Genomic DNA, 13054 nt, shown 5'->3' with positions numbered 1-13054 from the left:
CATCTCAGTTTTTCCCCATACTACAACAAAAGCCTCCATAAACATTTTCACTATATTCACTGACATATCTACTAACATTATAATTATGTGTGCATTTCAGTGGTGGGATTAAGCCAGTTTGCACCTATTTGGGAGAACCGGTTGTTAACTTTCTAAGCAGTTTGGAGAATCCGTTGTTGGAAGAAATCTCCTTTTGGCTTTTTCCACTTTTACAAAGCTAATCCTGAAAGGAAGGCAGGAAGGAAACATTCTGGTGTTGTTTCTAGCCTAATCTTTATTGCCCTGCTCACAGAAACTGCCTCTCTGGTTAACCCTTATTACATTGTAACAGCTAAAGCAAAGCACCCATCCACGTGAGTGACTTTGAGTTGGCTACGCCCACATGGTCACATGAACACCGGGCCACACCTACCCAGCTGGTCATTAGGGCAGAGAACCAGTTGTTAAATTATTTGAATCCCACCACTGGTGCATTTGCAAATTTAACTTTCCAGCCAATCAGCAGAAGCACTACTGCAGGACAAACGAAACACAAATTTACTTCGGACAAAGAAAGTATTAATTGAAGTAGGTGGAAGTGGTCTTCTTGTATTTCTTTCGTTAGGAAATGCAGCATGAATTCTAACAACTAAAAGGTTCAAAAGAAGGTTTCTGTACTATTCATTAATCAAGTAAGAACTAAAGATTTTGAAGATAGGCTTTACCTTTTGCTTTCAAACGACAATTCAACCAAATGATTGTAATTATAGCAGCAAGAAAAATCAGGAGGATTGTGGTTACAATAAGTCCTTTCTTCCACGAAGCCATGACAACTAAAAATTAAGAGAAAAATAGATTACAATTCAGGAATATAATATCATAAGAATCTCTTCTAACCGTATCAACTCTTCACTGTGTCAGGGTCAGTTATGGCACTAAGTTAGAGTTTATTTTATTTTGTTCTGCTAACCTTGTGCACAAACCATAAAGTAGGGGTAGAAAAAGGTTGGCCCTCTACCCCCACTGTCATGGTTTCCATAGTCCTCTCCTTCAAAACAAGGTGACCAGAAATGGTGCTACTGAATCACAATCCTCTCCAGATATATTAGAAGGAGGAAGATTCCCTGGGGTTTCCAATAGAGGAATATTGGGGGGGACAGGACTGTTACAGGTAGTCTTTGATTTATGACCACAATTGAGCGTAAATTTTTGTTGCTAAGTGAGGCATGTATTAAGTGAGTTTTGCTCCATTTTATAACCTTTCTTGCCACAGTTATTAAGTGAGTCATTGCAGTTCTTAAGTTAGTAACCCAGTTGTTAAGCGAATCTGGCTTCCTCAATTGACTTTGTTTGTCAGAAGTTCGCAAAAGGTGATCACATGCACTGGGACACTGCGCCCGTCATAAATATGAGTCAGTTGTCAAGCGTCTGAATTTTGATCAAGTGACCATAGGGAGGCTGCAATGGGTCATAAGTGTAAAAAGCAGTCATAAGTAACTTTTTCAGTACCGTTGTAAGTTTGAACAGTCACTAAATGAACTGTTGTAAGTTGAGGACAGTTTGACAGAACAATTAATGAGCAGAACGAATTGCCTCCAGAGGTTTTGGGTGCTCCAGCACTGTAGGTTTTTAAGATAAGATTGGACAACCATTTGTCTGAAATGAGATAGGATTTCCTGCCTGAGCAGGGGTTGGACTAGAAGACCTCCAAGGTCCCTTCCAACTCTGTTATTCTATTATTCTGAGGACTACCTGTATCAACCCTTTGCTGGCACTTGGAGTTGTTATGGGATGGAGCTGGACAGGCAGATCCTGCCATGCAATTTTACTCTAATACACAGGTGTCAAACTTGATTTCACTGAGGTTGTATTTGATCTCGGGGGTCTGGGGTGGACATGGCCAGGGAGCGCGTGGCCAGTTCGACATCACTTGTCAAGGCTCCATCTTTGCCTGCGATGGCCCCCTGCAGCTCTCTGCCAGTGAAAACAAAGCTCAGGGGAGACTCCAGGGCAGCCTCACAGGCCCAATCTAAGCATCCTTGCCTTTGACACCCCTGTTCTTACAGAATTGGACAAAATATAGAGGAAAGGCCACAAAATAAAGGCTAGGTGCACTGGAATTCTCTTTGCACTTTTGCTTGGTATCAGTGGTGGGATTCAAATAATTTAACAAACGATTTTCTGCCCTAATGACCAGCTGGGTAGGTGGTGGTCGGTGGTCATGTGACTGGGTGGGTGTGGCCAACTCAATGTCACTCACTCTTCACCTTAGCTGTTACAATGTAATAAGGGTTAACCGGAGAGGCAGTTTCTGTACGCAGGGCAATAAAGATTAGGCTAGAAACAATACCAGAATGTTTCCTTCCTGCCTTCCTTACAGGATTAGCCCTGTAAAGTGGGGAAAAAACAAAAGGAGATTTCTTCCAACAACCGGTTCTCCAAACTGCTTAGAAAGTTAACAACCGGTTCTCCCAAATAGGTGCGAACTGGCTGAATCCCACCACTGGTTGATATGAAAGAACATAAACTTCTTTGCATTGGTACATTACATTCCTAGATATACAAGTATCAGCTTCTAATCTAACACTAAAGGGAGAAAATGTGCATCAGGATGCAAATTATCTCCTTTTGTCTATAGAGGGCAGTATTTATGTGGTAATACAGTGGTACATGTAGTTCCATCACTTGCCCCATATCTATGTCACTGAAGAGTTATTAGAGGTAGCCCTTGACTTACAACCATCCATTTAGTGGCTATTAGAAGTTACGGCCATACTGAAAAATGTGATTTATGACCATTTTTCACACTTAGGACCATTGCAGCATGTGATCAAAAATTCAAACTCTTGGCAACTGATACATATTTATGACAGTTGCACTATCCTGAGGTCATGTGATCAGCTTTTGCAACCTTCCCGGTCATCATCTGACAAGCAAAATCAAGCGGGGGGGAGCCAGATTCACTTAACAACCATGTGATTCACTTAATAACTTCAGTGATGCATTTAACGTCTGGCAAAAAAGGCCGTAAAGTGATTCAAAACTCAATCAATAACTGCCTTGCTTAGCAATGGAAATTTTGGGTGCAGTTGTGGTCGTATCTGTGCAGTCGTTTGAAATCTGGAATAATTCATGTTTCCTGTCAGATCCTATCTAAGTTTCATCCTGGCATTTGGAATATTATACATGTAGTCCTCAACTTAGGTCCACAACTGACCCCAAAATTTCTGTTGTTAAGTAAGACATTTGTTAAGTGAGTTTTGCCTCATTTTGTGACCTTTTGTGCCAAAGTTGTTAAGTGAATCACTGCAGTTGATAAGTTAGTAACACAGTTGTTAAAGTGAATCCAGCTTCCTCATTGAGTTTGCTTGTCAGAAGATCACAAAAGGGGATCACATGACTTTGGGACACAGCGACGGTCATAAATAGGAAATAGTTGCCAAGCACCTGAATTTTGATCACATGACCATGGGGATCCTGCAATGGTTGTAACTGTGAAAAACAGTCATGAATCACTTTTTTCAGTGCTGTTGTAACTTTGAACAGTCACTAAAACAAACTGTGGTAAATCAACGACCACCTGTACAGAACAGAATCTGAAAGCTTGTTCTAAGAAAATGTTTTCAGAAATGCAGAAAAAAATTGTCCCTTCTCCTCTTGTGGTGCAAATACACACTTTAATTCTTTCTTTTGTACCCTTGTACTAACCAAGCGGTTCTTAGCACTTCTCGGAGGTATTACGTAGTTAAATTTTACCTCATCAAGTGTGATATCTACGCCTTGTGTCATGATGACACAATGTGTGTTTATCACCATGGTGGCTAATCAGTGGTGGGCTCCTAACCGGTTTACTATGAGTTCACTAAGAGGGCATTTTGCTTTCTTCACTCACGCATGTGCGCGCTGTGCATTGCTACCCATGTGCAGTTGACTGAAAACTGTTCTGCGGATACGCAGAAATATGCTGGCAACGGCAGAAGAGACCGGGGAACTGGTTCTGGGTTGTGGCAGGCCTGGGCCGCTGCCGGTTCCAGCGACCCAGGCTCCCATACCACTAACAGTTCAGCTGAACTGGTCCGAGCCAGTAGGAATCCACCACAGAAAGCAAGGCCGATACAGTTTGTCTTCTGTGCTCAGGAGCAGGACATACCCTTGACTAGGATCTTCTGGCTTTCCACAAAAGATTTTGCTTGGTTGTCAGCTCTGCAGAAGTAACTCCCTTCATCCTGGCTTGTGAAGCTGTCCCTGTGCCAAATAACTGTCCGTTTTTTGTTTTCCATGAACTGGCGTAAGGATTTGCCGTCATTTTCTTTAAAAATGTGGAACTCAATAGGGAAAGATCCTGATTCAACCGAGCAGAAAAATAAGAGTTCATTGCCATCTTCTATGTTCTCCTGTGGTTTTCTTTCAAAGGTTATGTTAGCAACTGGGGCTGTGGATGAAAGTACATTGACAGAAGTCAGCAGCAGATTAAACTGGGTTTAGCAAAGGTCACAATCCTTCCCAACTATGTTTTGTTATTTATTTATTTATTTAATATCCTGCTTTCATCATTTGTACAAATATCTCAAGGTAGCAAATATATCCAACATACCTGTTCTGACCCAGCCTTAGCAGAACCAAGAAACAGACTCCTTGTCCCGAAAACCCCTTCTTTCTTTAGCTACTGTGAATTCATGGCATTCACACACAGAAAAATCCAGGCAATAATCCTTCCAAGGATAAATTGCAGTAACAGACCTTATCAGTTCCTTTGATAATTGCCTGGCCAAGATCTTCCTGTCACAAAGCTGTAAATTAATTCCTGGCAAGCAGTCTCTGAGGCACGAACCACCGATAAGCAAATCTTCCAAAATAAATCCGAACTGTTGTCTCCTACAACCACCACTCCCCTTTTGCTTCTATTTATTCCCCAGACAGGGTGGGGCCATTCAGCATTCACGTCAGAGGTGGGTTGCTCCCGGTTGAGCTGAACCAGTAGTAACACCGGTACAAACCAACCATTTCTTCCCAAGTTGGCTCCTGTTCCTCAGTTGTTCTCCTCTTCTGACAGCTCTGTGCATACACGCACAGCCCCCAGCTGTTCTTCTTCCCCACTTATCTCTGACTCTGAAGGCAGGTGGGAAATGTTGGGCAGCCCTGGCTCTATCTCTGCTTCCGACACAGAGCCCTCATCAGAACCTTCCCCAGACTCCAGGATGGGCCCAAGTTCCTCCCCAACCTCCTCGTTGTCGGAGTCTGCTGCCAGCTCTGCTGGAAGCTGGCGGACCACAGCAATACCTTCCTCCTCCTGTTTTCCCCACAACAACAACCTCTGTAAGGTGGCTTGGGCTAAAAGAGAGGGACCGGCCCAAGGTCACCCAGATGGCTTTCATGCCTAAGGTGGAATTAGAACTCAGGGTCTCCCACTTTCTACTCTGCTGCTTTCACCATTAGACTGGCTGGGAATTGGGCTTATGTGTAAAAAAATGGAGTTGCTGTAGGTCAGGGGTGTCAAACTTGCGGCCTGTGGGCCAGATGCATCATGCGCTGGCCCCCACCCCCCATCCCGGTTCATTGAACGGAGGAAAAGTTGTGATACACGTTGTCGTCACAGGTTTGACACCCTTGCTGTAGGTAAACATGAAGCTCTGTCATCTCCAACGGAATCTATTTCCAGACAGCATGCAAAGGCAAGGAATTCCTGTCTATATTAGGATCTTTTTAAAAAAAAGCAACATAAGAGTGCTAAGATTTTTCAACGGAACCTTAGGAAATCAATAATTTCCGCAGATCAGATTTCCCAACCTGGCAGCCTTCAGGTATATTCAGATTCAGACAAACAGCGATTCTTGCCAAAACAAAAAACAAAACACATAGCAAATAGCAAATAGTTACCTATTATAGTGACATTTAGCGTTTTGCTTTGGTGTGAAAGAGAGTGGCCGTTGTTAGCATGGCACCTGTATTGTCCAGACTCGTGGATGCTAGAGGCTTTGACCGTAAAATTTGCTGGTACATTCTCTTCAATCACAATCTGCCTGATATTTATATTCCCTCTGTAAAGGGAGTATGTGATAGGCAGAGTCCCAAAGCTTGAGTAGCATTGTAAGACGAAGAACTTCTCCCGTACAGCGACTTGGGAAAATGGTTGAGAAAGGACAGGCAGAGAAACTGGAGCTGTAGAGAAACCGAGTATTATTTATTAATTAAATAACTAACTAAATTTATTTGCTGCCTATCATACACAGTGGAAGATTAATGGCACTTGAAATATTAAAACAACCCTGTTTCAATACACGGCAGTTAGTTCCAAAAATAGAAAATGAAAGTGCAGTCTGTAGTGGTCCAGAAATACAGGTAGTCCTCAACTTACAACAGTTCATTTAGTGACCGTTCAAAGTTACAACAGCACTGAAAAAAGTGACTTATAATTGTTTTTCACAGTTTACAATCTTTGCAGCATCCCCATGATCATGTGATCAAAATACAGATGCTTGGCAACTGGTTCATACGGATGACCATTGCAGTGTCCCAGGGTCTTGTGATCACCTTTTGTGACCTTCTGACAAGCAAAGTCAATGGGGAAGCCAAATTCACTTAACAACTGAGCTACCAACTGATCAACTGCAGTGATTCACTCAACACCTTTGGCAAGAAAGGTCATAACATGGAGCAAAATTCATTTAGCGAATGTCCCACTTCACAACAGACATTTTGGGCTCCATTGTGGTCGTACGTCGAGGATTACTGTATTCTTTAAGAAGGTGGCACGTGATAAAAATGCACTATCACAGGACACAGATGAGCTGATTCATTTAATGAAGCATGAGTAATTGTACGTTGCTGTAAAGCTTAGTCACATGACCATGGTGCACCACAAACAGCTGTAAATGTGGGCTAGTTGAAAAATGGACCAAAAGGGGTCATGTGACTGCTAGGGGGGGGGGCGGTGTCGGGGATTTGGAACCAGGTCTTAAATAGCTTTTGAGGCTTCATAACTTTGAGCAGTTGCTAAGCAACTGATCATAAGTTGAGGATTACCTGTACCATAAAGTTGCAGAAAGGCTTGTATGCAGTGTATAAATATTTCCTATTTATCAGATAAGAAAGCCTAACTTAGTCTTGGCTTTTCTAAATGCATTGGACATGCCAGCTAAGATTTCCAAGACTAGTTATCCTGACTTTCGCCATATCAAAAGAGGGCTCCTTGATAGCAATAGCAATAGCAGTAGACTTATATACCGCTTCATAGGCCTTTCAGGCCTCTCTAAGCGGTTTACAGAGAGTCAGCATATTGCCCCCAACAATCTGGGTCCTCATTTTACCCACCTCGGAAGGATGGAAGGCTGAGTCAACCCTGAGCCGGTGAGATTTGAACCGCTGACCTGCTGATCTAGCAGTAGCCTGCAGTGCTGCATTTAACCACTGCGCCACTTTGGCTCTTCTTGATGCCCTCTGAGCTTCATTTTGAACCCTGAGCTACAAATATTCTCCTTTATTTATATCTAGAAGAGCTCCAGGTTAGAGAAGGCAGAAGGAAAAACAGAGAATTTAACATCTTTAAATCAACCTACCATAAACATGGAGAAACACTGGGTCACTTTCCTTGGAAATGTTGTTTATCTCTGCTCTGCACATATAGCTTCCACTGTCAGATACACGGAGTTTAGTCCTGTAAATGCTGGAGTTTACCAATATTTTGTTGTCCTTTATGAGTGAGAGACTAATCAGCATTGAACCATTCACTTGACAATGAATTTCTACGATGCTGTTTTCGTCCCATTTGGTTTTATTAACCACTAACATCGGTTTGGAAAACAGTTCTGCAAAATAATGAGAGAACATAAATTATTGATCTGGAAAGGGAAGGGGAGCTTGAAGGTATTTGTTTGTTTAGAAAATTTATACCCATCTTAAACAAACAACCAATATAAAGCAGCAGTCAAAGCACTGCCTGACTAGGTGGCTCAGTGGCTAAGATGCTGAGCTTGTCGATCAGAAAGGTCGGCAGTTCAACAGTTCAAATTTCTAGTATAGGTCACCTGCGTGAGCAGGGGATTGGACTAGATGACCTCCAAGGTCCCTTCCAACTCTGTTACTGTTAAGTTGCACTTCCCAAATACAGTCTCAAAAGAATGAATATTGGCCTCTGCTAACAACCTGGTTTTCATGATGGAGGGGTAACCAGGATTTCATAACCTTTTGAAAGGCCATGAGGGTAAGAACCATTTAGATCTGGGGCGGGGGTGGGAAATACTGTTTCTTAAGACGGGGACTGTCACAGAAGACCATGTCACTCCTAGGCTCCTGCAAGATGGCTCTATATCAGTGAGGAGACCTGAAGTATATGTGCCCTGATCGGACAGGCAGAAATGACTGGGGTGAGGCAGTTCTCGCCCTCTGCTATATATATGAACTTAAAAATTATAGCCGGCACCTTACACCCAGTGGAGTTGCATAGACGTGATTTAGACTTCTACATCAACACCGCCAGAGAACGTATGCGTCTGTTAATCGGAGACAGTGGCATAGCTATTGCATTATACTTCTGTAAATGTTAACTTGTTGGTTAGGGGGCGCTCAAACAACAATGTGACTTGCTTTCCACTTGCCTCCCAACATGAATCAACCAATCAGCATGCAGGACACGCAGCTCCACACAATACATAGTTAAGATTTGGGAGCAGAGGTGGATTCTTACCAGTTCGCACCTATTCGGTAGAACCGGTTCATCAAATCTACCGAACTGGTTAGAAGAGGTTCCACCACTGGACCCGGAAAGCAGGCCACACCTACAGAAGAGGTTCCAAAAATTTTTGAAACCCACCACTGGCAAGGATCTTGTAACTTGACAGCTTTAAGACTTGCATGCTTCAATGCCAGAGTTTCTGAATAGCTACTTGGACCGACCTAAGTACTAATTCATAATTTCATATCCGGTCACATGGGCGGCAAGCCACTCCCATTCGGTCACATGGGTGGCAAGCCACTCCCACAATGGAGGCCACACCCACAGAGTGGGTGTTCCAACAATTTTTGAAACCCCCCACTATTTGGGAGGCATGCACGTCAACCCACCTGCAACTATCTGCAATGTACATTTATCCATCAATCTCTTCTCAGTGTAGATATGCGTCAACACCTACACTCCATGGACAAGTCTAAATCAAACTTGAAGTGTACTCAATACTATGCATACCAATTGTTTCCTGGACCAATTGAATGCCTTCCAAGACAGGGTGTTGCAGTAATTCAATCTGGAAGTGACTAAGGCAGGAAAGACTACCAGCAGATCCAAGAAAAGGCACCACTGGTACATAAGATGGATTTGTGCAAATGTCCTGCCCACCTCACAGTTCGAAAGCATGCAAATGTGAGTAGATTAATAAGTACAGTGAAACAGTGAAGGTAGGACAGTGAAACAGTAGTACCATTCCACGCATATAGCCTTGCTGGTCACATGACCATGGGAAATGTCTTTCCCTTGGCTAAGAAATAGAGATGAATACTGCTCCCTAGAGCTGGACACAACTGGACAGGGAAACCTTTACCTTTCTACCTTTTAGGCATAGGTAAGGTAAAAATTCCCCTCACACATATGTGCTAGTCATTCTCGACTCTAGAGGGCAGTGCTCATCTCTGTTTCAAAGCCGAAGAGCTAGCGCTCTCCAAAGATGTTATCTATGGTCATTTGGCCTGCATGACTAAACACTGAAGGCGCATGGAACGCTGTGACCCTCCCACCAAATGTGGTCCCTATTTTTCTACTTGCATTTTTACATGCTTTCAAATTGCTAGTTTGGCAGAAGCTGGGTCAAGTAAAAGGGAGCTCACTCTGTTATGTGGTGCTAGGAATTCAAACCGCCAAACTGCCGACCTTTCTGATCGACAAGCTCAGCGTTGTAGCTACTGAGCCACCGTGTCCTGACCTTTTAGACATAGCTACCAACTAATCCTTGATTAGAACTCATGAGTACAGGAGGATCTCCTCATTGTACACCAGTTTTGCCTGGGGGGATTCTAGGCCTTATAGTGTTATCAATGGCACAAATCCAGAACCAGCTTCACCCCTAAATCCAGAGACCCTCATGCTTGCTTGCATGAGTTGCAATTCAGCAAAGATACCTATCCCCTTCAGGGACTAAGGTATGTCATTTAATGTTAGTTTTACAGCGTGTGAACCACCCTTTCAGAACCAAAACAACAACAAACAAACCTTAAAATTAGTGGGAGCATATGCTCAAAATTCTTGAATAATGGTTCCAAACATAGATCCCTCCCCCCTCTGTCAACCAACAGGGAATATTAAGGTAATAGCACTGGAATTATCACCATCAAAGTTGACACCAGCCAGAGCACAAGAGCAACTCAAAGAAGCTGTGGAAGATCAGAAGAGGTGGAGAGACGTGACCCATAGAATCACCAAGAATCAGACATGACTGAATGCATATCATCATCAACATATTGGAATTATAGTGAGGAAGAATTTGTAAGGTGATTGTAGAGATGAGAGAGAGGAGGAACAGGTTAACTATAATTGCAATGTACAAAGCTCCTTCCTTATCAGTACATAATGCATGGGATATCAAGTCTTAGTACCCCAGGCGCAAACTGCGCATTTATCTATGAAATGTGTGACCTGCCACAATTCAGTGATTCTTGGCAGCTTACAAAACCAAGCTGCCTTTTTCTGTTTTTAATACCGTAGCCAAAACAGAAGCTTTATTGCCCAATAGAAATTTGCCATTCTCAAGTTTGCAGAAATAATAGGGGAACGATAATCTATTGAAAGAAGCTATTGAGTCCATGGGTTTCCTACTATGTAAAAGAGCTTATGTATGTCAGTATTCTCTGTGCATCACTCAGGTAGCCATGCAGCCCCCAGGCAATGCCTCAAACCCTTGACATGGTAAAGATATCAGGTCTCTCTATTATTGGCTTAAGTTCAGAATTTTTAACAGATTTGATTTTCGGAATCTGAAAATATAAATGTTATTACATTACTGCCTTTTAACTGAGATAATTGGCACTTTTTACAAGGCATACAAAATTATTGTTTAAATTTCATGCATGGGTGATATTGGCCCCAATGCCATCCTTTCAGCATTTTTCTCTGGGTCTAATTTTCCCTGTCACTGTCAGGAAACTCTGGATGGTTCACTTTCGTTCCAAAAACGCTAAATGCACTTGTTTGTTCACTTGCTCGCTGCCAAGTGACTGGAAGGTGGCTTTCGTTTCTTCCAGGAAATTTGGATTAATGTTTATGTACTCTTCTAAAAAGACATCCACAGTACAATGGAAACAATAAGAGAAATCACAAAAATAATAGCACATTTCCGAAAAAGACGTGAACTTAAATCTTAAAATACATTAATACTACAAGCATTGCAATACTCATTCACTTTAAAGAGTACAAGTATTCCTCAACAAAATTTTCATTATTAAGCCAGGCAGTTGTTAAGTGAGTTTTGCCCCCGTTTTCAACTTTTTTGTTATGGTTGGTAAGCGAAATCATTCAGTTGTTAATTGTATCCTGTAGTCATTAAGCATATCTGGTTTCCTCCATTGACTTGGCTTATCAGCTGGGAAGGTTAGAAAAGGTGATTACATGACCCCGGGACAGTGCAAAGGTCATAAATACATGGCCAGTTGCCACAAGTCCAAATCTTGATTAGTGCATTTTTCAGAGTATAAGACGCACCAGAGCATAAGACGTACCAAGATTTTGAAGAGGCAAATTTTTTAAAAAAGTTTTTATCCTCTGCAGACCTCCACAAAACAGCCCAGTTTTCATGAAAATGGGCCTGTTTTTTGTCAAAAAAATGGCATGCATAGCCTTTAGGAGGCTTGTAGGGTGCTCCTGGGGGCTGGGGGGGGGCAAAAAGAAGCAAAAAACAACCTGTATTTCACTCATTTTTTTCCTTCCCAGCCCCCAGGAACACTTTGGAAGCCTCCTAAAGGCTCTGCACGGCCATTTTTGCAAAGGGGGCGTGGTTTCAGGAGGCTAAAAATGCTGTATTCAGTGTATAAGACGCGCCCAGATTTTCACCCTCTTTTTTGGTTGAAAAAGGTCCGTCTTATACCCTGAAAAATACGGTATGTGACCATGGGGATGCAGTGATGCAAGTTTGAAAACTGGTCATAAGTCACTTTTTTCACTGCCGTTGTGTGAGAAACAGACTCACCACTCAGAGATTTGACAAAGTCATTGAGTGAAGCTGCAAGCAGTTTATTGAAAAATATGTTTTTTTTTCAAGAGAGGGTGGCTAGCAAAGTAGGTACACCCAAAGATAGATTCCAGCAGCATTTCATTCCCTCAGTCAGAAGTGCAAGTCCCTCCCTTGTTTTCGAAAAGAGCCATAAGATTCTCAACCACTCCGGAATGCCTCTATCCCCTCCCTGTTTACATTTCTCCATATCCCTTTACTTAGTTCCACTTTTCCCTTGTTTGCTTTTAGCGGTGAGTAGCCCACAGATCCTGCTTTCTGGTAACCCCGTAATGGTGAACCCATGGCACGTGTGGCACGCAGAGCCATCTCTGAGGGCACGCGAACCGTTGCCCTAGATCAGCTGCAGTGCTCATGAGTGCACTGGCCAACTGATTTTTAGCCTTCAAAGGGAGGACTGGGCGGGAGGTCATTTTCACCCTCTTCAGGCTTCAGGAAAGCCTCCAAAGCCTAGGAAGGGTGAAAAAATGGGCCTACCAGAAGTAGGGGTGGGGGTGGCAGGGCAGCGGGATGGGTGGGTCATGCATGCATGCAAGGGGGGCGCGGGGGGGATTGAATATGGGTGTGGGCACATGCATGCACACTTTCAGCACCCAAGCCCAAAAAGGTTAGCCATCACTGTTGTAACCCATTTGCAACGGCACAAGAAACTGAAATAAGCAGTTAGTTTCTTTATCCTATGCTTCTCTGTAAGCTCTTGTGGTTAAACTGCCAGCTGCCATGTTTCTATCAGCTAGCTTTTCTTTCTAAGACGACAGACATTTCCTCTTCTTCTAACTTTTATACTTTCTTGTTAATTCTAAGGCACATTATTTTTCTAAGCATGTGTTCTTAAAAATGTTAAATTATGTCCAATGCAAAAACAA

At 42.8% G+C, this 13054-nt stretch overlaps 1 protein-coding gene across 1 annotated transcript in view; it reads right to left on the bottom strand.

Annotated features, from left to right (window-relative positions):
- The window catches only part of PECAM1 (platelet and endothelial cell adhesion molecule 1), a 68543-nt gene that overhangs the window by 26063 nt on the left and 29426 nt on the right, over window positions 1-13054 (bottom strand). Inside the window, exons 6-9 of the mRNA XM_087710255.1 lie at window positions 7536-7784; window positions 5857-6138; window positions 4130-4411; window positions 705-812 (exon numbers count right to left, since the gene is read on the bottom strand). Coding sequence (XP_087566381.1) covers window positions 705-812; window positions 4130-4411; window positions 5857-6138; window positions 7536-7784 — 921 coding nt within the window. The remainder of the gene's footprint in view (window positions 1-704; window positions 813-4129; window positions 4412-5856; window positions 6139-7535; window positions 7785-13054) is intronic.

The sequence above is a fragment of the Thamnophis sirtalis genome, unplaced genomic scaffold (genome assembly GCF_051295495.1).
Source record: "Thamnophis sirtalis isolate CommonGarterSnake01/CBP01778 unplaced genomic scaffold, rThaSir2_p1.2 scaffold_3, whole genome shotgun sequence".
NCBI lineage: Eukaryota > Metazoa > Chordata > Lepidosauria > Squamata > Natricidae > Thamnophis > Thamnophis sirtalis.
This window is presented reverse-complemented; position numbering and strand designations above follow the sequence as displayed.